This window comes from Fusarium coffeatum (assembly GCF_003316985.1).
Source record: "Fusarium coffeatum strain FIESC_28 chromosome Unknown BRIP53273_contig_39, whole genome shotgun sequence".
NCBI lineage: Eukaryota > Fungi > Ascomycota > Sordariomycetes > Hypocreales > Nectriaceae > Fusarium > Fusarium coffeatum.
Genome location: NW_022157836.1, coordinates 330,026 through 356,193, shown reverse-complemented (window position 1 = coordinate 356,193; position 26,168 = coordinate 330,026). Strand labels below are relative to the sequence as shown.

General features: G+C 49.1%; 13 protein-coding genes across 13 annotated transcripts; 6 read left to right on the top strand and 7 right to left on the bottom strand.

Moving 5' to 3' along the window:
* Positions 1-99: 99 nt before the first annotated feature.
* Positions 100-849, bottom strand: FIESC28_01635 (uncharacterized protein; the record flags this gene model as incomplete). Its single annotated transcript, XM_031155785.1, has 2 exons — positions 100-221; positions 273-849. The coding sequence occupies 2 exons, from the start codon at positions 847-849 to the stop codon at positions 100-102; spliced, it is 699 nt and encodes a 232-aa protein (XP_031020263.1).
* A 671-nt stretch (positions 850-1,520) lies between these two features.
* On the bottom strand, positions 1,521-2,719 carry FIESC28_01634 (uncharacterized protein; the record flags this gene model as incomplete). Its single annotated transcript, XM_031155784.1, has 2 exons — positions 1,521-2,175; positions 2,229-2,719. 2 exons carry the CDS (start codon positions 2,717-2,719, stop codon positions 1,521-1,523), a joined length of 1,146 nt encoding a protein of 381 aa, XP_031020262.1.
* A 747-nt stretch (positions 2,720-3,466) lies between these two features.
* On the bottom strand, positions 3,467-5,265 carry FIESC28_01633 (uncharacterized protein; the record flags this gene model as incomplete). The annotated part of the gene is made up of 5 exons (XM_031155783.1): positions 3,467-3,817; positions 3,871-4,016; positions 4,067-4,211; positions 4,268-4,901; positions 4,958-5,265. 5 exons carry the CDS (start codon positions 5,263-5,265, stop codon positions 3,467-3,469), a joined length of 1,584 nt encoding a protein of 527 aa, XP_031020261.1.
* A 1,989-nt stretch (positions 5,266-7,254) lies between these two features.
* Positions 7,255-8,615, top strand: FIESC28_01632 (uncharacterized protein; the record flags this gene model as incomplete). Its single annotated transcript, XM_031155782.1, has 8 exons — positions 7,255-7,305; positions 7,356-7,388; positions 7,447-7,468; positions 7,588-7,629; positions 7,679-7,871; positions 7,927-8,064; positions 8,110-8,535; positions 8,582-8,615. 8 exons carry the CDS (start codon positions 7,255-7,257, stop codon positions 8,613-8,615), a joined length of 939 nt encoding a protein of 312 aa, XP_031020260.1.
* A 272-nt stretch (positions 8,616-8,887) lies between these two features.
* FIESC28_01631 (uncharacterized protein) lies at positions 8,888-9,817 on the bottom strand (the record flags this gene model as incomplete). The annotated part of the gene is made up of 1 exon (XM_031155781.1): positions 8,888-9,817. One exon carries the CDS (start codon positions 9,815-9,817, stop codon positions 8,888-8,890), a length of 930 nt encoding a protein of 309 aa, XP_031020259.1.
* A 482-nt stretch (positions 9,818-10,299) lies between these two features.
* Positions 10,300-10,976, bottom strand: FIESC28_01630 (uncharacterized protein; the record flags this gene model as incomplete). The annotated part of the gene is made up of 3 exons (XM_031155780.1): positions 10,300-10,628; positions 10,682-10,814; positions 10,866-10,976. The coding sequence occupies 3 exons, from the start codon at positions 10,974-10,976 to the stop codon at positions 10,300-10,302; spliced, it is 573 nt and encodes a 190-aa protein (XP_031020258.1).
* Positions 10,977-12,832: 1,856 nt separating this feature from the next.
* FIESC28_01629 (uncharacterized protein) lies at positions 12,833-14,150 on the top strand (the record flags this gene model as incomplete). The annotated part of the gene is made up of 4 exons (XM_031155779.1): positions 12,833-12,902; positions 12,950-13,100; positions 13,150-13,648; positions 13,701-14,150. 4 exons carry the CDS (start codon positions 12,833-12,835, stop codon positions 14,148-14,150), a joined length of 1,170 nt encoding a protein of 389 aa, XP_031020257.1.
* Positions 14,151-14,580: 430 nt separating this feature from the next.
* Positions 14,581-15,900, bottom strand: FIESC28_01628 (uncharacterized protein; the record flags this gene model as incomplete). The annotated part of the gene is made up of 1 exon (XM_031155778.1): positions 14,581-15,900. The coding sequence occupies one exon, from the start codon at positions 15,898-15,900 to the stop codon at positions 14,581-14,583; it is 1,320 nt and encodes a 439-aa protein (XP_031020256.1).
* An 850-nt stretch (positions 15,901-16,750) lies between these two features.
* Positions 16,751-18,067, top strand: FIESC28_01627 (uncharacterized protein; the record flags this gene model as incomplete). The annotated part of the gene is made up of 3 exons (XM_031155777.1): positions 16,751-17,044; positions 17,099-17,906; positions 17,955-18,067. 3 exons carry the CDS (start codon positions 16,751-16,753, stop codon positions 18,065-18,067), a joined length of 1,215 nt encoding a protein of 404 aa, XP_031020255.1.
* A 1,135-nt stretch (positions 18,068-19,202) lies between these two features.
* FIESC28_01626 (uncharacterized protein) lies at positions 19,203-20,699 on the top strand (the record flags this gene model as incomplete). The annotated part of the gene is made up of 2 exons (XM_031155776.1): positions 19,203-19,840; positions 19,895-20,699. The coding sequence occupies 2 exons, from the start codon at positions 19,203-19,205 to the stop codon at positions 20,697-20,699; spliced, it is 1,443 nt and encodes a 480-aa protein (XP_031020254.1).
* Positions 20,700-21,320: 621 nt separating this feature from the next.
* Positions 21,321-22,294, top strand: FIESC28_01625 (uncharacterized protein; the record flags this gene model as incomplete). The annotated part of the gene is made up of 2 exons (XM_031155775.1): positions 21,321-21,360; positions 21,414-22,294. The coding sequence occupies 2 exons, from the start codon at positions 21,321-21,323 to the stop codon at positions 22,292-22,294; spliced, it is 921 nt and encodes a 306-aa protein (XP_031020253.1).
* Positions 22,295-22,480: 186 nt separating this feature from the next.
* Positions 22,481-23,380, bottom strand: FIESC28_01624 (uncharacterized protein; the record flags this gene model as incomplete). The annotated part of the gene is made up of 2 exons (XM_031155774.1): positions 22,481-23,183; positions 23,235-23,380. The coding sequence occupies 2 exons, from the start codon at positions 23,378-23,380 to the stop codon at positions 22,481-22,483; spliced, it is 849 nt and encodes a 282-aa protein (XP_031020252.1).
* A 725-nt stretch (positions 23,381-24,105) lies between these two features.
* Positions 24,106-25,958, top strand: FIESC28_01623 (uncharacterized protein; the record flags this gene model as incomplete). The annotated part of the gene is made up of 3 exons (XM_031155773.1): positions 24,106-24,255; positions 24,309-25,728; positions 25,783-25,958. 3 exons carry the CDS (start codon positions 24,106-24,108, stop codon positions 25,956-25,958), a joined length of 1,746 nt encoding a protein of 581 aa, XP_031020251.1.
* Between the last annotated feature and the right edge of the window lie 210 nt (positions 25,959-26,168).

The window sequence follows — 26,168 nt, the reverse complement described above, 5'->3', positions numbered from 1 at the left end:
AAAAGCATTTCCCTGCCTTTGTTTGAGAAAACTTTGTTTATGTTCATCCCGAGCTTGTTTGTATCCGTCACATTCCCATATTGTAGTTTCCCCAATGGATCACAATCTGCCACATTCCTCCATTATAGTATCCTCAAGCGCAAAGTCGGAAGGACCGGATCGTGTCTCAGTACTGGAGGGCGGATCGACAGGCAACCACATGCTGAAGAACTTTCGCCACGCTGTCGACAGGTTAGAAGTGGAACATGCTTGTGAGAAAACTGTGTACTTACCCTGCTTTCGTAGATACTTGATCCTACCATCCAGCTCGTCCAGTATCACCCACAGACGGAATATCTGCCTCTGCTTGTCACTCAAGGACTTCTGTACCTGGTTCAGATCTGTCCCTTGCTTCTCGGCAACCTCCATCTCCCAGTATGTACGTTGACGGAGAAGGACTTCTTGCTCTGCTCGGAGCCGGTCGATTTGTTTTCGGACCTTTTCCCGCTGGAGCTTGATCTGGGTCTTTTGAGTGCCAAGGGGGGCTTCTGATGGTTGGCTCTTGTATTGCTCAAGGGTAAACCGATCTTCGGTGAACTGGTCGTAGGTGATGCACTTGAGGCACCAGGTCCTATCGCTAAGTTGCTCGTGTCCCATCTTGGCGAGTTCTTTTGGACAGAGAAAGACTTTTCCATGCTCGGCGTAGGTCTCAAGGATCGCGTCGGTCGATGGGTAGCGATGTTTTGTCCCGTTCTTGCATTGACGGCAGACATACCCAGTCGGCAAGGCCTCAACACTGACGTAGCTGTCGATGCGCCAGCCGTTGGGTTGCCCGAGCTTTATGACTTGGAGTTTCTTGGTAGGAGCCATTGCGAATGATGTCGATTTTGGGTCTGGAGATTGTCGTTGTATGTTTGTGATTTGACTTGAAGGATGGATGATGATTTTGAAGCAGAGTGAGGGGAATCCCTTTCTTTATACCCATCCTTGTGAGCACTCTGAACTGTAATATCTCCTCACAGAACACATGTTGCATCTTTGTTGGTAACTTTAATCTATGCAGAACTATATTAACTGTAGGGTTCAATCACACAGCAGGCCACCAAAATCCTAAGCAGCCACGTGAGGAAAAGGAAAAATCTTAGAATCACGGCCTCCAATCGACTGGATGCTTGAAGAGAAGTGTTGAGGACGCTCGAGCTTCCCCTCAGCAGTGTGTCAAGGTTTCTGGAAGATTCTCAGAATGCATGATTGCATGGCGAACAAGGTTCACTCAACGCAAAATGGAATAGCAATTTCAGCACATCATGTTCGTTGGTTCGAGATACGCTCTTTTCAACGAACTGACACTTTCCTTCTAGCACCATGACTCCAATACTCACACGGAAACACATTAAGTCGCTTGGGTAAGGGCCGTCGCTAATCTCACTTTACTTTGGAGCTTCTCACGATTCCGATAGTCACAAGGCTAAAGTTTCATTCAACATGATTTCATTATTGTCGTCTATCGATGTGATACTATATTACTTCCACATCACTCCTTAAGCCTTCATGATCTCGGAAAGACGAACGACACTGGTGCTAACAGTGTTGTTACCTCCAGCAGGAGGCAAGATGCCAGCACCCATAATCATGAGCAGATCAGGGTCCTTCTTGAAGGTAAGGAGAGAGCGTGTGTACGCGATAGGCTGAGGGACATCCCACTGCTTCCAAGCAGAAGCATCGCCAAGAGCCTGGTTGGTGAAGATCTCACGCATAGTACCGGAGCTAACAACAATGGTACCGTTCTTTCCACCCCAGGGAGTCCAGATGACGTAAGGAGAGCCAGCAGGCTTACCTCCCTTGTTGGAGATGATCTGGTGGTGCTCCTTGTTGATGAACTTTTCAGGGTCCTTGGAAAGACGGTAGTAGACGGGGAACCAGTAGTCGCTGCCGGCGGGAGGGTTGGGGCCACCGCCGTACTCGTAGACGTACATGTACTCGCCGTTGGGAAGCTTGGCGACAGTGGGCATTCCAGGGCGGGCGTAGTAGTCGGCGTACTTGGTGTCGTCAACAGGCTTGGACCACTTCTTGAGGTCGGTGGTGGTTTGGTGGCTAAGCTTCTGAGAGTGAGTGGCGTTCTCACGCTGGTCGGCATAGTAGATGATGAGCTTCTCCTTGTAGGTCAACAGGAAAGGCTCCCAGACGGGGGTAAGACTAGTTATTCGTTAGTTATCTGACCTTGTTATTTTTTTGATGTTTTTACTTACCCAGGATTAGGCAGAGCTTCGCCACCAAGAGCAACATGGCTCACAAACTCCCAGGTGTATCCCTTATCGCGACTAGCGTAGACCTCAATTTGAGTCTGGCTCAGATCGGAGGGAATGCTGCTGCCGGCAATCAGAACGGTACCCTTGGGGTACTTTCCGAAGGCACGAGGAAGCTCATAGAGCTGAGGCTGATATCGCAGACCCCAGTTGTTCTGAGTATCCTTGACCTTGGAAATCTCCTTCCAAGTCTTTCCGCCGTTGGTGCTCTTCACAATGGGGAACCAAACGTTGGGAGGCTCGGGGGAATAGTTCTCCCAAGTGCCCAGAAGGGTACCATCAGACAGCTCAAGAGGACGAGCGTAGAGGACCTGAGGGTCTCGGTAGTTGGTAGGAGGATCAAAGATCTCAACATTGCTGAAGGTCTTTCCTTTTGGCGAAGGCTTTGCTGCCACGAGGGGCAGCAAGAGAGAGGCGATGGCGGCGAAACGCATGATGAGACTTGTCTGTGTTGATGCTGAGCCGATGAAGATGCTGGAATTGCGGCGAGAGCCGGCTCTTATATACTCGCCCAGCCTTCAACCTCCATCGCATAACGACCCCAGCCCCGCATGTCATGTCATTTCATGTAGCATCGTCATCGCCGTTGAGGATACTAGTATAGACAGGCATCTGACGCGGAGAAACTGAGGTCCAGAGTCTGGGGTCGCGTCGTAATTAACCTGGGGAATCTGGGGATTGATTGGAGCGCGAATTGAGTTGACCGAGGACAAGAAGACGCGCGCCAATCAGCGCCAAAAGATCACCGGGGTTCGTCGGTAGTCCAGCAAGGATCTGGATGTTTACTCCGGGCGGGGACGAAAAACGGTAAATCGTGATAGGAGCAAAAACGTTTGGCAATTCGGTGACTAAGAGACCGAGATCAGCAACTTGATCAATGTGGTTGAATGTGGTCCTTGTCGGCGATACACAGCGGAATTGGACCCTTGTCAATTGTCGGTAGCCTCGGCTTGAGACAGCAAATAAGGTTTTGACGGTGAGGCTCATCAGGCACGAGACTTTATTTTCAAGGGTCAAGGGTTTTTGGTGTGTTGCAATGAGGTAGTATTATTCTATAGCTTAACCAAACAATTGGGTATTGCATCGCTGACATATCCGGACCAAACAAATACAAGCGCATAACATTCGCCTCATTAATCCATCAAGACATTTCCAATTAGAGCCAGTCAGTGACAAGTAGGCTAGTACTTGCTCAACTCGTATGAACTCTTCTGTCGAAGCATTTTGCCCTTCCAGAAGAACAGCCACGGAACGGGAATAAACGCCAGACTGATAAACGCAAACACGCTACCAGCCCAATTGATACCCATCTCCTGATACATCTGGAACACGAAATTGGGAAACGCAGCACCGAGGGCAAAGCGGAAAATTCCGTTCGCCGCGACAGCTGAAGACAGGTCCGCGGGTTTGAATGCGCTGGCCAAATAGGCTAGACACGATAGGAAGCTGGCCATTGTTCCCCACGCAAAAGGCACGCCGGCCATGACAGGGACGATCCAATGCACCGATGGATCTGGAGCCCACGCGTACCACTTTCGATTTGAGTTAGTCTAGCGGATCGTCTGAGGTGTCTGGGAGGACTCACAAATAATCCGATTGGGACGAGTATACTTCCGACTAAAGCTGCGTATAGCCGATGCTCGGGGGCCACTCTGTCGCCGGTTCTAGCTACTTGCTTCTGATAGATCGTTGCGTCAAAGACTGCGAAAGTCACAAGACCCAAAAGAATGCCTAGAATGGTTAGCTGCGCCTAAAGGAAATGACACATCGGGTTCACTTACCAATGATGAGACCGATGTAGCAAAGGCCTATCTGTCGCGCGTCAAATTGGTAGACGGTAGAGTAGACATAGGTGTAAGAGCCGAAGAACGAGAAGATCATGGCAAATGAGAAACCAGTGTAGAGACCGAGAACCAGTGACACAGGCTGGGCACAATAGTTAGTACCCATCAACGCAAAAGGTTGGAACTATATAGACTTACCTCGAAGATACACATATGCCATGGCTTGAGCATAGCCCTTCCGATCTTTCGCAACTCTTGACCAAAGCCTTGACCCTGGGGACGACTGCCACGTCTCTTAGCGCGCGCAGCAAGGATCTGTTTCTTGGACGTCTCGGAAGAGAAGAAGATAGCGATAGCAACAGGAGTCAGGATGCAAAGAACAACCCAGATACCCCATTTCCAATCACCACCATATTGTTCAATGGCATATGAGCCGATCAACGGACCCATACTGGGACCAAGGAAGGGTGCAAGCAAGTACGCAACACCAACACGACTGACTTGACTGGGTAGCCAAAGGTCAGCCATGGTCCCTGCGCCTACGGCCATGACTCCGCTTCCTCCTAGGGAGGCGAAGAATCTGAAGATGACAAGGACTGCAAAGTTGTCTGATGCCACGGCGATGGCGTTGCAGATTATTAGGATTATTATGTTGACTTTGTATACGACGAGACGGCCGTGGAGGTCCGAGATGGGAGCAGCGATGCAAGGACCGAAGACGAAGCCGATGGTGTAAAATGTGATGGGAAGGAGTGCGACGTTTCGGCTTGTCTCGCCGAACTGTTCCATGATTCCTGGTAGACCAGCGACAAGTGTCGAGATACCTGTTGTTCTTCATTGATGTCAGTAGCTATTTCTGAAGCAGCCACGGATGTATCATGTACATACAAGCCGAATGTGTATATCGCTGGTATGGCAGTATGAATGATCTTCTTCCACAAAGCCCAGTTCATAGGGTTCTCTGGATCTTTCTCTCCGTCCCAGTCCAACTCTTTCGTCGGACGACCGTCCATCGAACCCCACGGTGTAGGGCCCTTCTCCGTCTGACTCGATCGGTTCGACTCGAAAGAGTGCCCTTCATATTGCGTAGCACCACTGTATCGTGTGTAGTCAGGAAATCCGGGGAAGCCAGGATTTCCTGGATATCCTTCCTGTCCCGGTTGAGGATCTCTCATGAGTCCACGAGATTCAGACATGATGTAAAAGATGGCGTTTGTGAAAAGACTAATGAATCGATGGTCTGAAACATAGATCTAAGATTGATAGACGCGGTACATATATACAGACTTTGTGTTACCGCCTTGCTCGCGAACCGCCAAGCGAGATGGTGTGTTGGCTACCACCACTACGTCAGACTAAGCTGCAATGGTTGCATGATAGAGCCAGCGATGCCCACTGTCAGCTTACACAAGGGTCCTGAGCCTCTTGGCTAAGTGGATGCCGATGGTGCTTGGAATCATAGCCTTGCTGGGGCTTAGTTATCATCTTGTGGAATCAATGGTTATCTGATCCGCTAGGCTGGATAAGGGTCTGACAAAGATCAGACGAATATTTGGAAGATTTCGCATTCCAAATGAGGTCATAATCCTCGAATTAGACGTCTAAAGACCTATGTTGAGTTATTGAGATCATCTCGCCATGGTGTCCCTTTTCGGATTACAACTCACCGTGATCGCCACAAGGGATTTCAAATCTCCCCGACTTCATGTAATCGCTATCAACGATCTGGGAATAACTTGAAACCGTGCCACGTCCCTACTTGGCAATGATCCAATCTCACTGCAACGACGTCAGCGGAGATCAATCAGCGGTCTATACAGCCCAAATCTGACAGATAAGCGCTATCAGGCCTAACGTTCTTGTATCTCCACAGTTCAAGCGCAGTGATCGGAGTTTTTATTACTGTAATCAGGTCTTACGCGCCGCCATGATATAACGCAACTCAGCCTCCCTGTTTCTCGCCAATCTGTCCAAAACAATTCCGAGACCTGTCAACTACGCCATCAATCGTCCCATCTATTTCCCCATATGTCTTCATCGGTCAATTCCAAGCCCCTCTTACATGTAAAGTATGTATGATGAGGGCCCCATTTACAGACCTCTTCCCATAGTGAGTCAGCCGCTAGTGGAACGGTGTCACCGAAGCTCATCATCGTCGCCAACTGGGCCAATGCGCTTGATGGCCACATTACCAAATGTGTCGCTCAGCATAAGCGACTATACCTAACTGTGTAGATGCTGCTGGTTGAGATCTATAAGGGGACCTTTTGTTTCCAGAGACTCTCGCACGTGTTGTGAGGCTGATGGCGCCAGTAATCAGGGCTTCGGTTCCGACATCATTGGTAGACCCGAGTATTCTGATACACAACATCTCTAACGGTGGCTCATCTTCCATCTCACCATTATATCGTTAGCATCCTATTTCTACTGGTGGCGACGGGGATCGCTATGTTCCGAAGTGTGCAATATTGCTTGACTCAGCACCTGGTGCTCACCAGGTTCCGACCGCATATGTATTCTTCATTGTCGGCTTATCAATCATCAAGGGCCTCCTTGGTTTCTCGTTTATTTATATCCTTGCTATTCTCCGACAGATAAGCTTTTTCCGTCGGCTGTGTCAAGAAATTCGGGCTTCTCAAGCAGTGGATTGAGTTACGATGTCCGACGGACACTTTTCATGGCTCAAACATGTTGTCCACGTAAGCAAGACATGATGGAAAGGTATTGGGGGTGTTATCTGAGAGACTCCAACTTCCTTTTGTCTATGATCTTACTGAGATAGTTTCTTCTTACTGGAGTACAGAATCCATCTTCTCATTCCTTGCTACCCCCACAGTCAACTGATCCACAAACTCGACACTGACGAAGATACTTGTTGTCGCACTTGGTATTTCTCAGTTTCTTGAGCCTTGTCAGTCGCGAATACTCAGAGTCTAGCACCGTAATTCTCCTCATTCCGTACACGGTTGCACTCGGCAAATTTGCTTTGTTATGGATATGGCATATATCCGATGCTGCCATCGTATGATGGGATCCTTGACCACTTTATCCACCGTCAACACAACCAACATGCAGATGGCAACAAGGATAAAAACCATGATAAAACGGACATGATCTGTTCAGTGAGGGGAAACCAGTTTTATTTCTCGCATCACTCTTCTCGTTTCATTATCGCCAAAGTCAAAATGGGTGAGCCAACTCTCAATCGCGAAAATGTCATCTTGCCAGATGAAGAGGTTTGCTTGTTCGATATGCCTCAGCGTAGCATCAACTGACACACATCTAGTTTGAAGACGACCACGACTCATCAATCGGATCTGTGCGTCATCTTGGTTGGTTACCTTCACGAGCCACGCTAATATTGACCGTGTTCTCAGATCAATGCATCAACATCCGAAAGTTTGAGAAGCTCTATCCTGGACTATCGCAAAGAGAATGGTCGCACTTATCATAGATATAAGGACGGAAGTCAGCATTCCTACCTTCTACACTTTCTTTACGGGCGCTGATCGTAACAGAATACAACCTCCCGAATGATGATATCGAGAAACAAAGACTAGGTAGGGATATTCGTTCCAGATTCCCCAAGCGCTAACATCTTGCAATTAGATCTCCAGCATAACTTATTCATTTTGACTCTCGATAACAGACTGGGCTTGGCGCCCCCGAATGATCCCGATTCCAAGGTCAAACGTGTGCTTGATGTAGGCACGGGCACCGGAATCTGGGCGATTGATTATGCCGACGAACATCCTGATGCAAAGGTTATCGGAGTCGATCTGTCTCCCATACAGCCTGGTTTGTACGACTTCCTGCTCAAATTCTTAGCCCTGATTCTAACTAACCACGGTATTTAGTGTCCCTCCAAATGTGGAATTCTTCGTTGATGACATCGAGGAGCCTTGGACTTTCTCTGAGCCTTTCGACTACGTCCACAGTCGCATGATGACATTCAGTATCATAAGCTGGCCTGAGCTCGCCAGTAACATCTACAAGTACGTTCATTAGTCATACCGGAAGAACCCATCTAATTATGATAGAAATCTTGTCCCCGGCGGTTATGTAGAGCTTCTCGAAGTCGACCTCTTCGCCAGCTCCGATGACAAATCCCTTACCGAGGACAGCGATTTATCCAAGCTTCTCCACCTTCTTGACAAGGCTTCCACAAAGATCGGTCGTCCCTTCCAGGACAACAAAAAGAACAAAGGCATTCTGCAAGACGCTGGCTTCGTGGATATAGTTGAGACAGTGTTGAAGTGGCCCAACAACTCATGGCCGAAGGACAAAAAGCACAAAGAGATCGGTCAGTGGAATAACATGAATATGGATCACTTCAAGGGACTCGAGGCTATCTCCATGGCTGTTCTAACTCGTGTCCTTGGTTGGAGCCTGGAGGAGGTGACGGTCTTTCTGGCCAAGGTTAGGAAGGACCTTGGGAATAAGGTGATTCACGCTTACTGGCCTGTGTGAGTCACCCGGCTTCTTAGGAGAATAATAAGCTAACCTATCTAGATACTCGACCTATGGAAGGAAGCCCTTGGAGTGAACCTTGAGTTCTTTGAAGGTTTCTTGGCAGGCGTCAGGGTGCCAGAAGAATTAACGAAATCATAAGAGACGAAATAAGTGGATTACTTTATGCTAAATTGTAGTAGGTAGATCTTAGACTACTTTATTTTGGTAGCCTAAGCTTTAGAGAACATCTCTTCTGTTACCCACCTGGCAGGGTGCGATGGAAAGGACTAGTCAGCTCAGGAACACAACAACATGTCTTTATAATACTAGGATAGGACCAGTACCTGACCACATAGCAACGCCCTCTCATAATGGTTTTCTGCCCCAAATGAATCGCATCGGGAAGTATGCCCCGGTGTTGGTCAGCTCCACCTCCAGATCTTGCACCAATGAATCCAGCCGTTTATCTGATAACGGCTTCGAAGATGAGGACAGAGCTAAAACCTCGATAAGCATGTGACTTCCCGTTGACTCTAGATCAGACTTACATTTAGCACCAGCTGCAAATCCTTTCGCGATATTAAGATCTGCTTCCATCCCCAGACGTCCAAGCCCAGCATCTGTATTTCGCTTCCCAACAGCACGCATTGCCGTCCTTTCTTCAACCATTTCAAGCCCGGCTTCCTCCAACCAACCTTTCATCTTCGGCGCTTCTAGAGGGTCCAGTCCAGAGGCTTGGCACACTGCTCGGATACAAGCGAACATGTCATGGTAACGAGGATTCTCCTCTTCCGAAGTAGGGCAAACTCGATCGCAGTCGCCAATCTGGATCCAGCCGCCTGGCTTGAGAAGTTCAATTTGCCGATTGACTGCAGTGCGCTGTGCCTCGCCAGAACCGGCGGCTATGAGAACCATGCGAAGGTTGATGAGATCGAAGTGGTTTTGCATTTCTCGAGGTGGCACATCCTGGATGTTCAGCTGCACGAACTTGATTCCTGTCGGTGGATTTTCTGGGAAGAAACCTGTATTGATATCCGTACCGAGAAACTCGTGCTCACCTTGTCCTGGTGAGTCAATAGACGATTGCACCTCACGCATCCATAAACCATCTGCGGTTCCGACATCAAGAATGGCTCGAGGCTCGCTGGCAAAGTCAACTGGCGCAAATACCAAGGTCCCGCCTGCCGCTTGCTTGAATCCGAAGTGATGTACGGTCAGTCGCTGTATGTCGCTGTCCACATCTTTATCTCGAGCTTGACGATACCACTCAGGCGTTGAGTATACTGCGTCTGTCATTTTTGTTTGAGTCGAGTTATCGCTGTGATGTTGAAGCGGGGAAGCTGACTCTTGCACGCAGGGTATCAGAAGAATTGACCGTCAGAGCATAAGCGATGAAATAGTTTAGTCATATTATGCTAATTTAGAGATGCATTTAGGCTACTTTATTTTGGTAGCCTAAGCCTTGGAAGACATCTCTTCCGTTACCCACCTAGGATGGGTAAACAGACCGGACTTTGTTAATCCTTGCCAGTAACATATCTTGCTTATCAAGCTCAGATCCTTCGGGGCACTGCCTGTGACGTATCGAGGACACTTGATGTAACGTACGGCAGTACCATCAAAGTCTTGTATTGTCAGATTATACATTATAAATTATTTTCAAAAGCTCTAGTGGTCCACGGTCTAGATTGCGCTCTTTGCTAAGTCAATCATTAAGAGAATGAGCTATCTCATTTCCATCCCAGTATCATTCGCCCATCAACCCATGAAATTTTCCGCTAAAGAAAGAGAAGAGCAATCGCCATAAACCAGGCAAGACCGTCCATTGCAGGCTGCAGTGCTGCCACACCATCTGTCACAGGAACAGAACTTCCAATGGCCGATGCCTCTGCGGTCTCTTCCGCACTCTTAGCCGCTGTCTTGGTAGTTTCCGTTTCAGTCGTTTCTGTCGCCGTGGAAGAAGTCTCTGAAGCAGCACTGGTAGCAATAGCCTTTGCGGACACCGCCGAGGAAGTAGTCTCAAGCGTGATACCGCAAGCCTCCTCAACATCAAATGTGAAGTCAAGATTCCTAGCTATACACCCATCATGGTGGCGCTCAATAGATCCTACGCGCAATTCATTAGCAACTTTAACACGAGGACATCTCATCAACACTTACTAGTCAATACGCGGGGCTCGCAGTTCTTAGCTATGCAGCAATAGTACGCCTCGCGATATTTCTTTTCGGTACAATGGCAGGCTGGATTATCGGTACATGAACCACCGGGAAATGACTCAAAAAAGCAATCATTCTGCAAAACAAATCAGTCAGACATCCTTATGCCTTCGTTGAGACTACTTACGTCGCAATTCGACCTGCGAAGCTCAGCCGCCTCATCGAATTCAGGAGCAGCGACAGCGAGGCCAGTAGCCAGCATGCCAATGATCATAAGAGGGTCAGAAAAGCGAACCATTATGAATATTTCTTAACGAATGACTGGAGTGAAAGTGTTCAACGAGTGACTTGTGAGATCTTCACTTTCTCATACAAAAAGGGGTTCTTTAGTTTTTGATGAAGCCTCAATTTACCCGCCACACAAATTCATGCAAACGGCGTCTGCTGCGCCTTGGCAAACATTCCAGACGCTTATCTGGATCAGGAAGCTAGCCAAAAAGAATAGTGGGGTCATAACGAATTGGAAGCGAGAAGCGCGTCTCGATGGTCAGACAGGTTGCCCGACCGTCTTTGGATATCCAGAGGTCGGCTGGGAAGTTACGAGGTGACTCCCTATATGAAGTCTTGAAGATGTCATGATGTGTGCAAGAATGGTGTTTAGGTTGACCTTTTTGTGTTTCGGAGTTCAAGCGGTATGAGGGCAAGAAAATTATTCCCGGTCGTCGCATCAATGTTGCAAAATAACTAAAACAACAAAGCTGGCAAACAATGTTACAGCCACATCACTCTTCAATGTTAAAAAGTTCATTGACCGTCATCTAGTACTGCGACATGAATATCTCACTCAATAGCCAACAAACATGAAGTTTGTTTCCGTATATGCATCATCTGTTGGGCAAGATGGCTGATCATTCACATGTCTTTAGGGTAGCTTACCGTCTTTTGCTTGGGAGTACTGTAGTGTGGGGAAGAGTAAGACACTGCGTACAACTGGCTCTTCCAGGGTTTGAAGTTTCGGCAGTCGTTTGTTCTGATCAAAGCGGAAATAGAAGTCTGACTAGTGATCCTGCAGGATTCAATGCAACGCCAGCTCAATTGGGGATCCCAGAAATGTCGGATATGCTCAACCGACAAACGGAACCTGCAGAAGCCGATCACCGACTTCTTATCTTATCTAAACGATTAAGGTGGAGCGTCAAAAGCTTGAGTGCAACCTCAAAGATCAGTCTAACCACTTCCAGCATGCGATTCGACCAGGGTGGAAGATGCCGAAATAACCGTGTTCGTCACCAATTCCAAGCCACAGTCGAATGCAAACACGGTTTTTGGCAAACCATTCGAGTCTTGAGATGTCGATCAAAACATAGCCATGGAGGCCGCAACTCGAACAGCTGTTCAAGCAGTTGCATTGAAGTCATCTCTTGTGAGATTGAAGACGGGGGAAGAAAATTTAGAAAGCGGACCTTTGCTGACAGACTTGAACAACCAATGAAGGATGAGAAATTGCGAGATAAAATGGGTCTGGAAATTAAGCTGAGGGTCGCCAAGCTCGATCTGACAGACCAAGCAAAAGCACAGCTGAGAAAGCTCCCTCAATTCACCAATGACAGCATCCAAAATACGAGCCTCGATCGTCGCTGCAGTCCCCGTAAGACCAACAGCTATTTCCAATACATTGGCGCATATCGGAAGCCTTCCATACCTTATCACCATAGCTAAGCCCTCGATCGTCAGCGTAGCACCAGAGTCTCAATGCTGATCCTCCGTCCCTCTCCGGTCAAGCCGCGGACAAAACCGTTGCTGGGCTGTGCACCATTGGCCCCAGCCGCCAGATACCCATGTCTTCAAAGATGCGATTTTGAGACGATCCCTCGAATCAACAACCGTTTGGAGGGTATTTTGGTCCCCACTGGCCCTGGGCTACCTGGTAGGGCTGACATGCTTGATGCACATTGTGCCCATGGCTGTGTTAATCGCGTTTAGACAACAAGTTTTGGGTTTCATCCTGCAGGGTCTGCCATGGATGGAACTGATCCTCTTTGTAGTTATATATCTGCCATTGTCGGCACTCCATTACGAAAATTCTCATCACTATTTCTCCAGCATCAAGCAATCCACTTTCCATTCAATCGACCCCATCCTATCCATACCACAATGGGAATCTTTAGAGGCAACGATGAAGACGACACACCCGTCACTTGTCCTTCTCATTCACTAGCTCAAAGTACGAGAGATCCATCCACGACGTTTGACATGAACGCTAACGTGTAGTAGATGCTAAGCAAAACTTCGTTGGCAACCTCAGCTTCTACGAGCTGAGCATGATCATTGCTGGTTCATGCTCCGCTCTTTCTATGATCGTCATGTTTATCACCAAGCAAATGCATGCGACGCATCTGTCAAACCCCTCAGAGCAGGTCAAGTACGTCTTATCTCCAGCACCAAATCATTCAGTGCTAACAATTATCCAGAATTATGCGAGTCGGCAACCTCATCTCAGCGTTCACCGTCATCTGCTTCCTCTCCATCTGCTTCCCCTCAGCCGAAGTCTACATCCAGCCTTGGCTCCACGTCTTTGAAGGTTTCGCCCTCGGATCCTTCTTCTTGCTGCTCTGCGACTACGTTTCTCCCCATCGCGACCAGCGCGATGTCTTTTTCGCGACTAAGAAGAAGAATGGCATGAAATGGTTCAAGACTCGCTGGATCATGATCTTTCAGATGCCTGTTGTTGCCATTGCTGTCGCCATTGCCACCGATATTACTGAAGCCGCTGGTGTCTTCTGCGCGGAGAGCAACTCACGAGAGTTCGCTAACATTTACCTGCGCGTCATCATGACTATCTCACTCATCGTCTCCGTCGCTTCGATTCTCCAGATGTACATGCTTCTCAAGAAGGATCTTGCGCACCACAGCCCAATGCTCAAGCTCACTGCGTTCAAGATCGTTGTCGGTTTGACCTTTCTCCAAGAGGTAAGCAATCCCAGACAAATAACTGCATCAAACACACGACTAACAGTCTCAGATTATCTTTTGGATTCTTGACGATCAAGGTATTCTCGAACCCACGGACCAACTCACCTACGCCGACGTTCACGTCGGCATCCCCAACTTGGTCACATGTTGCTTGATGGTTCCCCTATCTTTCTTCTTTATGATCGCATACCCTTGGAAGGTGTACGTCCACGGCTATGGTCGCGGTACTTTCGCCAAGTTGGAAGCAGCCAACGGACACGAGCAGTCTTATCAGGGCGGTCCCTTTGGTATCTACGCTTGGCTCGCTATGTTGAACCCTTCCGACTCATTGAAGGCAATCCTGTTTATCTTCCAGCGCAGCAAGAGAGACGCCGCTCCTGGGACACCTGTCGCGATGACTGGATATAACTCTGATGACGCCTTGATGTCGCATCCTTACAATGCGCAGTCGTACTCCAACTCCAGCACGAATCAAGAGCAGCCCAGACAGATGGTGTAATGATGTATTGATTGGTATGGGTACAAGTTAATGATCGGTTCCGAGTAGATAGATTGGTATACGAAGTTTAGATGATAAATACGTGTTCGATATCCACTCCAAAGTTTCGCTTTCTTTCTCCGAAGTCCCACGGAGATTTGCTCCAATTGACAATTTTACTCGACGAACGAAAAATGCTAGCGTAGAACGTAGTGCGCAAATCGTGACTGGTCTTCAACAACAAGTACTCGCCTTAATGGCTCAGTGGTAGAGCGTGTCACTAGTAATGACAAGGTCCACGGTTCGATCCCGTGTTGAGGCAAGCATTTCAAGAATCACAAACGGTTCATCAGAACTTTCTTTTTGCATTTTGTGCCAATCAATTACTCAACAACCCATATCTTTGCTTGTAAGCTCACAATGGACCAGAAAAAATCGCTCTGACCACCAGTTATACCTTGGTCAAAAGAGTATACCATCTGACTCCCATATACACATCATGAAGATTAGAACACCCATCCCCGTCCCATTTCGCCCATGAAGTCGTTCCCGTATCTTGGTCAAAAAGACACCACTTTCCTCTTCGCGCTTCGCATTTCACCCCTCGACTTTCCAGTGCATTTAAAAGTCTGTCTGCAGGTGTTTCGGACAGTCCCCTGCGAAGTCGAGATTTGACAATGAACCCATACAGATACACCTGCTTCAGACTGGGAAGGGCTGTATCGCTGCTGATTATGTTTCCAAATGCTTCACCAAGAGCTTTGTTGCCTGCGCCCGTGAAGCCAGTGTTGAGAAACTCTTCCTCTGAAAACCCTTCGTTTTCTTCCACGCCTGCACCTGGTCTTTGATCCATCACGAGGGTCTCCAGTGTCTGGCTTGAAGCCAATATGATACTCTTCCAAGACTCCATACTGTCTTGCTCTGCTCGTTTCGACCAAAAGTTCCTCTGGTTAAAGTAATCCCCGCGACTGTTGCATGGTTGACATAAGCACAGATGCTTCAACCTTGGGAATGATACGCAATTGCCACGCAAAAAGCCACCCAGTGGTCGAGGAATAACTCCACCTAAGCTCATTTGTCCTTCAATATGATTCATGTTGTCAACTGGGTCAACGCCAGCATTAATGGACATTGGATCATCTAGCATTCCGAGCTCGAGGCGTTCGAGTGTTTGGCTGGACCGAAGGACGTATGCTGCGACTTCTCGGGGTATGTAGGCGAAAAGCTTTGCGAACACAAGACTCTCTAGAGGAGGCGCATTGGGGAGCTGAGAACCAGAGTCGTCATCATGCGACATATTTGATCCACCGTGGAACTCCAAGGATCTGAGGTTGGTGAAGTAGGGGAGAAGACACCATATCGATACTGCAGACTCAACCGCTCTTCCGCCAGTGCCCCAGCCCTGCTCTACCACAGTACAGAGACTTCTCACTCGACTCGCAAGCTGTCTCAGTCGAGCTCGATCATCACGATGTAGACTATGCAGCAAAATAAAGAACTTCTCTGCTCTTTTGTAGATATCGCTCTGCCAGCCATCTCTCGTCGAACTGTTGTATGGTCGCCTGGTTGTTCTCCAAGGTGACGGCTCACTGACCTCCGCGCTCGACTCATGGTATCCGGCCTCATGGAACTCGATATCAGACCACAAACAATCACTCGCTATAGCTCCCATCGTTCGACATGTGTAGCTGAGACGACATAGCTCTTGCGGCGAACAGTTACGCAAGATTTGGAAGAGGATCTCATTAGGCAGAGTGTCGAGAGAGGCCATTTTGAAAAGATGCCATCGCAGGAAAGCAAATCTCATTGTCGCATTTGCAAGTCCGTGGCTTAAGAGTAGAGACTGTACTAACAATCCTACGTAAGCAGTGAGCTTAGGGTCATCTCATGTCAGCTTCGCAGGACCATTTTCCAGTTTTGGGCTGGGCTGACGATTTTTATGACCATTCACAGGGTAGGATGTGGTATGCATGACGCCGATGCCTTTAAATTGGGTATATTGTTGCGCCATGGTTGAACCTGGGCGGATGATGGAGGATCAGGAAAAGCGGCGTAGCTTCATGAGGCAGTCTCGAGTCAGCAATTATTGGTCCAAGGTGAGTACCCTGGCATGATTGAGTCTGGAATGTCAGTGGGAATACGATCGCCAGATTGGAGCAATTGCATCATGTCATCAAGTTCAGCACAGCTCCGATATGAAAGCCTTTGAACCACATACCCAGCACATCAATACTATAGGATAAACTCCGTAGCGAAACGGCGGTTGTCGCTAGATGACGACTAACCACATACAGCTGTATGTAGACGGATTAGATAACAAAATTGAAGGACGGGTCGCACCCGGTCTGGTGTTTGCGAAAGTCGGATGCCTTCCGGCCATCAAAGCAGCCATCGGCCGATCCCACCGAACCTCAACACCGGGACTCATAATCCGACGACAATCTCATCGCCAACACCGAAACAAAAAGGAAGAGAAGTCGCTCCGTGAGTCCGATTAATTTCACTAGTAGTTACTACTCCAAACCAACCTTTGCCCTATTTTGAGTTTTTCTGAGGCGTAAGTCCCCAATATACTGGTCAAATCAATACAAGACCAACCTTTCCCCAATCCCACCACAAGCATGGGTACCCGACAGCACTCCGCATTCGGTGCGGCACAATACATCCTACCCGACCCCATCTTTGAAGTCACGAAGCGTTTCAATGCAGACCAAGATCCCCACAAGGTGAATCTCGGTCAAGGTACATACCGAGATGAGAACGCTAAGCCATGGGTTCTGCCGTCCGTGAGGGAGGCTGAGAAGCTGATCACCAATCCTGGACATGAGTATCTGCCTATTGAGGGTCTCCAGAGCTTTCGCGATGAGGCGAGCAAGTTGTTGTTTCATGATACTAGCGCCTATAAAGAGAATAGAGTAAGTCTTGAGACGCTCGACGAGTAGATGAGCGCACAGACTAATGTCGTGAAGATCGCAACGTGTCAATCCATCTCTGGAACGGGATCATTGCTTCTAGCTGGTCTGGTCCTTCGCAAGGCAAATTCTGGCATCGATAATATCATCATTACTGACCCAACATGGTCAAACCACGATTTACTCTTTAAAGAGATTGGCTTCAACGTTGTCAAAGCTCCTTACTACAAAGATCGAGCCTTTGACTTTGATGGCTACATCCAAGCTCTCAAGGCAGCAGACAAGCGTTCGGCGGTTGTTCTCCACGCATGTGCCCACAACCCAACCGGATGCGATCCGACTCGCGACCAATGGAAGCAAATCGCTGCTGTGATCAAAGAGAACGAGATCTTTCCTATCATCGATTCAGCCTATCTTGGCTTTAACTCCGGTAATTATGACGAAGATGCCTGCGCCATCATGTATCTCATCGAAGATCTCGGTCTCGAAGCTGCAATCTGCATGTCCTTCGCCAAGAACATGGGTCTGTACGGTGAGCGCGTCGGTTTGACAGCGATCGTGACAAAGTCTGAAGAGGCAAAGCGTACAGTCTTCTCACTTCTACAAAATGCTCAGAGACAAACTGTTTCGAATCCACCTGTATACGGTGCTCGAATCGCTGCTACTGTTCTCAGCAATCCTGAAACCATGAAGCAATGGCAGCAAGATCTGGTGACCATGTCATCTAGGATCAGATCTATGAGAAAGAAACTTTACGATGGGCTAGTGAGACTTGAGACGCCGGGCGATTGGTCACATATTGTGAATCAGACTGGCATGTTTGGGTACACTGGGATCAGCAAAGCTCAAATTGAACGTCTTGAAGGTCAGTAGTATGTAATGTCTGGAAACACCGAAGCTAACGAGATTGCAGAGAAATATCACATTTACATGGCGGATACTTCAAGGATTAGTCTAGCGGGTTTGAACGAGCAGAATGTTGAGTATGTAGCAAAAGCACTGGACGAAGTAGTTAGAAGTGTTTAGTCATAGAGCAATAGAACTACAGATCTATATGAATATAACGACGATTGAACCACTCGCGAGAAGGCTCTTACGCAACAAGATTAATTCTCGAGACTCGTAAATATGATGACTTGGTGCATGAATGCTCTTGTGAGACGAAGCGGATTCCTCGAAGCCATGCACAGAGACGGAGATTTAACTGGCAGACCAGGTCGATCTTGACTGTATCTTTGAGCTTGTAACTTCATATTCAGATTGCGACTTAACAGCGGCTTGAATGGCCACTGGTGATTGGCTTCTTCGGTATCACCGCCGTAAAGATACCAGAGCTATCTAAGCAAAACCTCGGCTGAACTTGCCCTTGATTGATGAAGAGATGTAGATCTAGGTGTCCCAGGGAAGAAAATGCCATGTCCCACAGACGCGTGTCAATGACAAAGACCATTACCATATAGAGACGCCCGTTCGTAGCCGCCCAACACTACGCTACAAAATCTCGTTCAGGACAAAGCGATGCTTATCTCCATCCCCGATGATACTGCAGCTCGTCTCCAATATGCATGATGCTTCTAGCGCAAGGCAAGCAAAGGAAAGGCGCCCAACCCCTGCCCTCGCTTCGAGAAGCCGATGCACGACGCCGCCACCCAATTACCGTATCTAGTTTAACCCAGTACAGCAATTAAACGAGACCGCACTAGAAGAAAGCAACGGTGCCATTCCCGACTTAAGAAGAGGTCATGGCTTTCGTGATTTATCACGAATGTGGGGTTGAGTGACCATCGGGAAACCCTCCCGGCTCTGGGGTTTGGGGTCTAGACTGATACCTAACTTACCTTAGACAAACAAAAAGATGACGGTCTAATTGAGTTTTGGTGATACCATATCAAGCCATGTCCATGTGACCAGTTTACCCCGCTCCCCGCGTTATCGTAGACCAAAAAAAGAGTATCGGTTGGGGTGCCGGTGTAAGTTAGCCAGCTGTGAGAGGGTAGACTAAAAGTCTAAAGTGATGGATGATAAGGCTATCGTAGAATAAGAATGCCCCCCTCATTGTTAACTTCATCTGCCATCTCTTCATCTATCGTCTCTTCATTTTCATCTTGATAGACACCATCAATTGAACGCTGGAATCACCAATTCATTTACTACGCCTGACATGACAACCGCGCTTTCGGGCAACATCTCTACCAAGTCCCGGGCTACCCGGAACCTGACTCTCGCACTCGGACCTCGAGTGCGAAGAGACAGTATAGTTCCTCTTTGGCGATGCTCCTCCACTGCCACCACCAATGCCGCTGCTGCGCTTGAAGCGACGCCCACCAACACACCAGTCGTGAAAGGTGCAGAGACACCTCTATCAGAACTCCCACCTCTGGTTCTCTACAGATCCCTCCTCATCAATGCCGTATCATCAAGACCATGGCTCCTCATTCCTTCTCTCCACATTCTTCAAAGACTCTCCCACGCCAGCAACCCATATCTCTTCAATGTCTCTCGCAACCCGCTACTGAAGTCGTTTCTGAAGCACAGTTTCTATAAACAATTCTGCGCCGGTGAGACGCCAGCTGAGACACAGGCTACCATGAAGTCATTGCAGGATATGGGATTCAAAGGAACAATTCTCACATTCGCGAAGGAGACTGTGTTTGATTGCAAGACGGGCAAGGAGCAAGGTCTTGGAATTGAGGCTGCGAAGGACAATGATTGCCGATGGTGTGAGAACATCGCCGCGTGGAGGGATGGAACATTGAAGACGGTCGAGCTACTCCGCGAAGGAGATCAATTGGCCACCAAGTAAGTCGCGATAACCTCATTTTGTCAGCGCAATCGACTAACATCTGCACTCAGACTTACTGGAGCTGGACCTGGCGTCTGTGAAGCCCTCCACAATGATGCTCAACTCCCCAAGCAATTCGTCGACGCTTGCCACGAAATTGCTCAAGCAGCCAAGGACCGGGGTGCATACATCCTCATTGACGCCGAATCCCAGCACTACCAATGGGGCATCTTCCGTCTTGGCATGCAGCTCCAAGAAAGGTTCAACACAAACGGCAACGTCGTTCTCTACAACACATACCAGGCCTACCTCAAGAGCACACAAGACACTCTCAAGAAGCACCTCCAGATTGCCTCTGACAAGGGGTTCACTCTTGGTGTCAAGGTTGTTCGCGGCGCTTACATGGCTTCCGACCCTCGCTCTCTCATCCACGACACAAAGGAGCACACAGACCAAAACTACGACCAAATCGCCCAAGGCGTACTCCGTCAAGAATTCCTTGGCTTTGGCGGCTCAAACTCCAAACCCTTCCCCTCCGCTCAACTCCTCCTCGCCAGCCACAACAAGGAGTCTCTAGTCAAAGCGCACGAGACGCACCAACAGCGCACCAAGGCCAATCTCCCCACAGTCCCCGTCAAGTTTGCTCAACTCCACGGCATGTCGGATGAGGTCAGCTTTGGCCTGCTCAAGCTAAAGGACGACAAGGGTGTTGCGCCTGAAGTGTACAAGTGCACTACGTGGGGAACCCTTGGAGAGTGCATGGCTTATTTGACCAGACGCGCTATGGAGAACAGGGATGCAGCTTCGAGAACGTTAGATGAGTACACGGCGCTGAAGAATGAGGCTTGGAGACGGCTTGCTTTTTGGAGAGCCTAAGAAAAGCGATCGAGTTGATAATATATTTGATGAGCTACTAAAATTGGAACATTGTTAAACTGTGCCTGTATCTTCTCTGCATCTTCACCTCAATTGTGATGAAATGCCTTGTGTGCTGGTGACCTTGAACTCAATTGCTTCACCGCATTCCACTGATAGCGCTAGAATGTCTCAAACTTTCCCCAACCACCAAACACGCAGCTGTAATTTGCCAGATAAGTGTTACAAGATCTTTTCTGCCCTGACTTAATTCTCATGTCATGCCTCGTCTCCCCTGTAGCGTTGATAGTGGCGCCGGTATCATTCCCGTAGCTCTACCCCGCGGAGGGTTTCTTCCCCACGTTTAGCGGTCCACAGTAGACGACATCACCATCGGTAGCCCTCCCGTCGACCCCTCACAGAGATAACAAAGGAATGGACGGCTGCATCTGCATCTGCAATCTGCACGACTTGTCGACCGTTTTCCCTCCAAGGTTTGGTCTATTGTGTCACAGGATCAGTTTATTTGTTCACATGTTCTCTGGTCATTAATTGTTCTTATCTACCGACAAATAAAATTGCGCATCTCTTCTGCCGTATCAAACCGTATCACTATCACTGCACCAAACATCAAACGCAATCATGGGCTTGAGCAATGCCACACTCACCATCCTGGGTACAGGTACATTACTCTAGCCAATCAATTGGATTGTTGCACCGACTGACTGTTTACAGGAAACATTACCAAGCCCATTGTGAAGAATCTGTTGCCTGCTATCAAGGATGGCAAGACAGATTTGCCCTTCACTAAGATCGTCGCTTGTGTGCGCTCAGAGAGCTCGGAGAAAAAGCTCAATGAGCAATTCTCAGAGTACAGCGGCGTCTTGACCGTTTCGCGCGGTGAGAATGTCAAGGCTGTACAACAAGCTGATGCCATCATCTTGGGTGTTGACCCTGCTGATATCGAGAGTGTTCTCACACAAGATGGCATTCGCGACGCTCTATCTGGGAAGCTCCTCATCAGTGTCGCCGCAGGCTGGACAAAGGAGAAAATTGAGTCCACCATCTACGGTAGCGAGACCAACAAGGACAACAGCTCTGGTCGAGTATGGGTCATCCGCACATTGCCCAACATCGCGTGCATGGTCTCCGAAGGCTTAATCGCCATCGAGAAGTCACCTTCAGAGCCAGAAGTCCCCAAAGAGCACCGCGACCTCACTAAAGCTCTCTTCACAACCATCGGCGAGACCGTTGAAGTCCCCCCACGTCTGATGAATGCCACTACCGCAGTTGGAGGTTCAACCCCTGCATTCTGGGCTGTCATCTGTGATGCCTTCATCGATGCGTCCGTAGCGGTAGGTGTTCCCCGCGCCGACGCCCAGACTATGATCTATCAATCCATGAAGGGGTCAGCGGCAATGCTGCAGAGTGGATTGCAGCCAGGAGATCTGAGAGATCAGGGTACGTCGCCTGAGGGGTGCACTATTGGAGGAATCATGGTTCTGGAAGAGGCTGGTGTCAGGGGTCATCTTGGACGGGCACTAAGGGAGGCTGTTACTACGGCGCGGTTGATGGAGACCACCACTCATGTGAATGATACACGCCCTACTTCATAGACTTGGTCAGGTACGGTAGAAGAAAGAAGTTCCCATTATTTACTGAACAACCTATGCGCCACTCCGTTGAGACAATTTACAACCATACGAACTATGTTTAATCTACGACACTAGCCATTTTGATACACCCATACCTTGCCACTGCCTGCAGCCATGACACCCCATCTCCCCCCGAAAGAAGCCCTTCTAGGTCTTCTGGAACATCTTATGGAACCGAGACCGAGCCTCCATGTTAGCAACACACCCAACCCCAAACGCTGGGATAATCCTCAGAGACCGGAGTATGGTCGCCGAAAATAAGTCCCTTCGGATCTGCGCCGAACGCTCAACCCACGGTATCCCGCGTGGTCGGGCGTACAGGTCCAGCCCCAGCAGATGTACTGGCGTGGCAAAGAATTGAGAGAAGATAGGCACTGTCAATTGGGATATGACAGCCTTAGAATGCGGACTCGAAGACAGGCTATCTGGTATAAGAGCAGAGAGCCAAGGAGCCATGGTGAAAGAGCCAAAGATGGTAATGGCATCTCTCCCGAGAAATGCAAGCGTCGCCGCTCTGGGGACACCGGGCTTTGCAACAGGTGCAGTCTTTGGTGTTGGCGTAGAAGTCGCACTGAACATCTGAGCAAAGCGAACATCTTTCAGCACTCCAAGAGGAACATTAATGATCATCGTGTTGACGAAAGTAATTGTTCCAACAGCTGCTCTATGGAACTCATGAGCGAGGGTATCTGATGAGTTTGACACAGCGTATGTAGCTGCATAAAGAGCCCAGACGTAGCCGAATGCGCGGCCAAAGATGAAGCGTCCAGGATGCTTGAGAGCGTACAGGCTGTTCATTTTCATGCCAGAGGCCAGTGGTCTGTTGAAAGAGACCTTTTCAACCATTGACCTTGTGTGTTGTTAGTGAGGGCATCGTGAGATTTGGGTGAGTGAGACTTACTGGTCGATGACTGTGATGACTGGTGTTATTAATGTTGCGGATAGAGCTGCCGCTGCTATGTCGCCCAATACGGGCTTCCATAGATGGCTGCGACTGAATGTGCTGGTGATGGCATCGTCTTGGTGTTTTTCTTGATGCTTTTCCATATTGTGTGCAATATTGACTGTACAATAATGATAAGGCTCAGATTTCACCAGATCGGTATAGTGAACGCTTCATCTGAAGAATGCCGACACTGAAGAGCTGGGCATACTCCAAAGAAGGGCACGCAGGGGTACCACCCAAGCCTCTACCCATTTGGGCCATCCTTCAAATCGGATGCGCTTCCTTGCGGCTTTTGGCAATCTCTTCTAGCCATCTCTCTCCATACACTCCCCAGCTGATCCTCAGGACTAACTGCCGGTGACACTGACAGCAATGCTACGACGCTACACCATCATCGCATGGCAATCCCGACGCACAAACCCGGGACCCCACACCGACAATACGACAAGCACAATCGCCAATCTAGCCATCGGGGCAGATCCCGGGTCATACTTCCACGCCTAGAATTTCGCTTCGCAGGACGCGGGGTTCAGATCTGGGTCTCGTGATGGCGCCTCTGCAGTCGGGTCAGTGCCCGGTCACCCACTATCTTCTCACTCCAGTGGGGTAGCAAGCCTCAGCGGGGTAACACAACGCCAAAACGCCCACTAAAACTTTCGGCAGGTGCCCCGACAGCTGTAAACTTCAGCGTGTGAAATGTTGTGATGTCAAGCAGCATAAAAAAAGCCATTCGCTCTTTCCACCGTTAACAAATCATTCTTCTAATCATCTCTGGCTTGAAGGAGTACGAGTTTCCATCTTACTCATATCACCTGCATCACACCAAATGGCCTCTTCCGTTCGAGCATTGACGTCCAAGGGACGATTGACTCCTCTCTGCCGAGTGCGAGCTTCAACACCTGCGATCTCTCTTCAGAAGCGTGGCAACGCTACAACTGTTCCTTTCAGACTCCCCGCTGCTCGTAATGAGCCCAACGTAAGTCAAACAAACCTGGAGTCTGACGATCAATTGATTGACACCTTCCATAGCCCACATACACAAAGAACTCTCCAGAGAGAGCAAAGGTGGAAGCCGCTCTAAAGAAGCTCCGCTCTGAACTCCCCCTCAAGAGCGAGATCATCTTCAACGGCGTCTCTCAAAAGATCCACGCCAACGAGGACCAAGTCCTCCCCGCAGAACATGCCACCACCTTCACAAACTACCCACTCGCCAGCAAAGAGCAGGTCAGCGCTGCTATCGAGTCCGCCCTCAAGGCGAAGAAGGACTGGCAGAACACACCGTTCGTTGATCGAGCGGCCATCTTCCAGCGCGCCGCCGAGTTGGCGACAACAAAGTACCGATATGAGTTGATTGCTTCTACCATGCTTGGACAGGGCAAGAACGTTTGGCAGGGTGAGATCGACGCTGCTGCTGAATTGGCCGATTTCTTCAGACTGGCGGGTCACTACGCCGCCGAGATCATGAGCAAGCAGCCTGAGCGTGGTACAGACGGTATCTGGACGCGCATCGACTACCGACCTCTCGAGGGATTTATCTACGCCGTTTCACCTTTCAACTTCTCCGCCATCGGCGGTAATCTGATCGCGCCCGCTATTCTCGGAAACGTTGTCCTCTGGAAGCCTTCTCAGTACAACATCCACCCCAGCACCATCATCTACAAGATCCTCCAGGAAGCCGGTCTTCCCAAGGATGTCATCCAATTCGTCCCCGGTGACGCCGCCGAGATCACCGAGACTGTCCTCCAGCACCGCGAATTCGCTGGTCTCAACTTCGTCGGTTCCTCCGATGTCTTTCGCTCCATCTACGGCAAGATCGGTCAGGGCATTGCTGAGAAGCGATACCGCGATTTCCCTCGCGTCGTCGGTGAGACCTCCGGCAAGAACTTCCACCTCGTCCACCCCTCTGCCGACATCAACAACGTCGTAAACCACACCATTCGAGGCGCCTTCGAGTACCAGGGCCAGAAGTGCTCTGCTACATCCCGCGCCTACGTCCCCGAGTCTCGCGCCAAGGAGTTCTTCTCCCTCATGACGCAGAAGATGAAGAACATCACCCAGGGTAGCCCCGACAAGGACTTTGAGGCTTTCATGGGTCCCGTCATCCACGGCCGCTCTTTCGAGAAGATCAAGAAGATCATTGACGAGAGCAACAAGGATCCTCAGGTCAAGCTGATTGCTGGTGGCGAGTACGATGGCTCCGTTGGATACTTCGTCAAGCCTACTGTCTACCAGGTTGACTCTCCTGACCACCGTCTCTTCAACGAGGAGATCTTTGGTCCTGTCCTTGCTGTCCATGTTTACAAGGACTCAGAGTTCTCCCCTCTCCTCAAGAACATCGACCAGAACGGTGGTGGCCTCGCTCTTACTGGTGCTGTCTTTGCTCAAGACCGCGCTGCTCTCCGTGAAGCTGAGGACGCTCTGCGCTACTCTGCTGGTAACTTCTACCTTAGTAAGTATCCCTCATCAACAGGTATCGCGGACAATTTGCTAACATCCCCCTTAGACTGCAAAACCACAGCTGCCCTCATTGGCCAACAATCCTTCGGCGGTGCCAGAAGCTCCGGTACTAATGACCGAGCTGGTAGCCCCGATATGCTCCGACGCTTCGTGTCTCCTCGTCTGGTTAAGGAGGAGTTCTTTGAGCTGAACGAGTACCTGTACCCTTCCAACACCCAATAGACTTAGCACAAGCATCTAGATCTGTACAAAAGTTTAGGAATGATTTAATAAACGTTAATGACCATGTCGAGCACTGTCTTACAATCTGTCTAGCGTGTGAACACATCATATTTCTTTTCGTCTTAAGGTACTACACTATAATGGTCTCCCAGGCCAGAGTCAATTAGATGAACTGGATAGCAGGTAGCCTAAGATCGTTTGACGTATCTA